The sequence below is a fragment of the Austrofundulus limnaeus genome, unplaced genomic scaffold (genome assembly GCF_001266775.1).
Source record: "Austrofundulus limnaeus strain Quisiro unplaced genomic scaffold, Austrofundulus_limnaeus-1.0 Scaffold2004, whole genome shotgun sequence".
Lineage (NCBI taxonomy): Eukaryota > Metazoa > Chordata > Actinopteri > Cyprinodontiformes > Rivulidae > Austrofundulus > Austrofundulus limnaeus.
This window is the reverse complement of record NW_013954406.1, coordinates 1-2,478: the sequence shown is the minus strand read 5'-3', so window position 1 is coordinate 2,478 and position 2,478 is coordinate 1. Positions and strand designations below refer to the sequence as shown.

The window sequence follows — 2,478 nt, the reverse complement described above, 5'->3', positions numbered from 1 at the left end:
AGAAAGAAAGAAAAGAATATGAATGAATGAATACAAAACCTATGAGAAAATATAATAATCTGTAGCCAGAAACAAGCCACACATTGCATTGTCTTATACTAATTACGTTTGCACAATGTTTTCTTTCAACATCAACACTGACATGTGTGRGCAAATTACCTAATGTTTCTTTGAGAAATCTACAAGGTTAAAATAGTTATTTTTAAGTTAGTTTTAAAGTGTAATTTACGTAAAATAAAAAAGGTTTTGGGATACTAAGTTTAAAGGTTATGTTTTATTTACAACACAAAGATGCTGTTGCTATTAGGTGACATGTGGGCAGTGAAACAATGCAGAAGAGCAGATTGCAAAATAAATAAATTCACATCTGTGGTGTGAACATGTTTAAGCTATTGAAAAGGTCTTAATGGCAAATAAATTGCTTGATAATTAAAATCAACATCACAAAAGCTTTGAATATTTACCTACAATATTTTTGCTACATCCTACAATGCAGCAGTGAAGTTTACAAACATTATTTTTCACGTTTTTTATGCAGCTGCATTTTTAACAAAACAATAGTTATGTTAAGTTCTCTAATTTTAAATATTAATACTTTTGTGGACATACTACTGATGAAGTTTTTACCCACATGAGAAGTGAATGACAGGTTTTAGACTAACGTTTTAAAACATCAGTGTCACTTTTAGTAGCTTCCTATTTTGACATCGTCACTTTCCACCTGCTAATAGATCCCTGCAGTCGTTTTTGTCGCTGATCTCTGCACCCCAGCAGTCAAGACATGGATGCACCCAACATATCGGCCTCAGTCTGTCATTCAAACAGGCAAGGACATTTTATGAGCCTCGCAACTTGACACAGAGAAAGAAGCGTGCTAAGAAAGCGTGCTTGTGTGTCACAGGCCGAGGAGAACCAAGTGTCAGCTGACTGCGCTGCTGCACAGGCCAGGCATTACCAACGCGTGTCACTGCGCCAACTGGGCAGCCACCATCGCCATTTAGCCAACACATAACATTACAGTGAAGGAACGTCAACGATTCAGCCAATAAACAGTGTGGATCACTCATTGAAAAAAACAAACAAAAAAAAAATAAAGACTGAATTGGTGACTTTCTGCACCTAAAAACGCCTTTTGCAATTCTATAGCTGCGTCAAAACGCAACTTCCAGGGTAATGATTACTCAGCAAACTACTTAATAAGCGTGCCTGATGTAGTGGCTAAGCTAGAGTTAGCATTGGTGCCGCGGCTAATCATCTGTGCTTAATTCTACTCGCTTGAACAGGCTGCAAATAAGGCTGTTGTCGCAACACTGCTTCGTGTTGACTACGCACCGACTCAGAAAGTCAAAACTAGGCTAAATATTAACCAGTGTACCGTTTACTGTCTTGGGTTAATTTTAGCTCCTGTGTCTGATAAATACTACTCATCCCGCAGAGAGGGGGGTGTACTGAGCAAATAGGTCTCTGGTGAGCAGAAGTCGCTTAGCCACCTAGCTAACTAGCTAAATGAGGCCTCACTCACCATGCCGATCGAGCCTCCCTCGCTCCCCAGCGGAGCCTCGTCCTTCCCACCGCTCTTCGGTCCGGGATCAGCCTCCTCCTGCAGCAGCGGCGGCTCTCCGCTCTGGTCTGAACTCATCAGCCGCTCCTGACTCACTTCCACCCCGTCGCGTTCCTCCGGCCCCACCGCCACCACCTCCTCCTCTCGTCACAAACGCCGGCTGTGTTCAGCAGTCAAGTCGGCTCGTCTCCTGGTCGCAGTGAGCGCACTTCGAAGTAGCTCCACTTGACTAGCGCGTGCTATGAATCAACGAAGCGGGCTAACGACAGCTAGCTCAATGAATCAAGCGCTCGCGCCGAGTTTACTAAAGGTAAAAGCGACGCGAAACCATGACTCGTCTTGAAGCGCAGTCCCCGCTGGCGTTTAGCAAAAATATTACACCACAGACCGGCTTCGTCAGACGCATTCCTAACCGGGCGACCGGAGCGGACACTGGGGACATGCAGCTTTCCTAAGCGCAGGCACACAGTCCGCCAAAGTCCCGGCTGGCACCGCGCGTTCTCAGTGACCTTTGAAGAAACTATTTCCTTTTCCGCTTCCTGTAGTTTTTCAACAATGAACATGTGTCCTGCACCTGTCCCAATCATTTTTAATTTAACACACATTTAGCATAATTGAACAAGGTTGATATTGCTGCAGAACGTTTTGTATGTTAATATTCTAAAGAGTAATGTGCAAAAGTTTTAAACCACTCGTAATTCTTTGTTTTTGTTTCCAAAGAGTCAGACATTTTGTAACATTTTTAGTGACCTTGAATAATAATGAGACAATAATGAAAAATTCAAGACAAAATCATTTAAAAATCCTGAGCTTTTGTTAAGTCACTTTGTTGCAGCTGTGGTTTTTTTTTTTAAAAGTTTTATAAATAGTAAGTCACAATTTTACAATTAAATAGTCAAAAACATTTGGTTTTATAC

The 2,478-nt window shown here is 41.8% G+C and overlaps 1 protein-coding gene across 2 annotated transcripts in view; it reads right to left on the bottom strand.

The window, feature by feature from the left end:
- Nucleotides 1-2,062, bottom strand: part of larp4aa (La ribonucleoprotein 4Aa) — a 16,725-nt gene extending 14,663 nt beyond the window's left edge. For both annotated transcript variants that reach the window (XM_014034184.1, XM_014034185.1), the window contains exon 1: nt 1,523-2,062. In XM_014034184.1, coding sequence (XP_013889638.1) covers nt 1,523-1,639 — 117 coding nt within the window. In that variant the 5' untranslated portion in view covers nt 1,640-2,062. The remainder of the gene's footprint in view (nt 1-1,522) is intronic.
- Nucleotides 2,063-2,478: the final 416 nt, after the last annotated feature.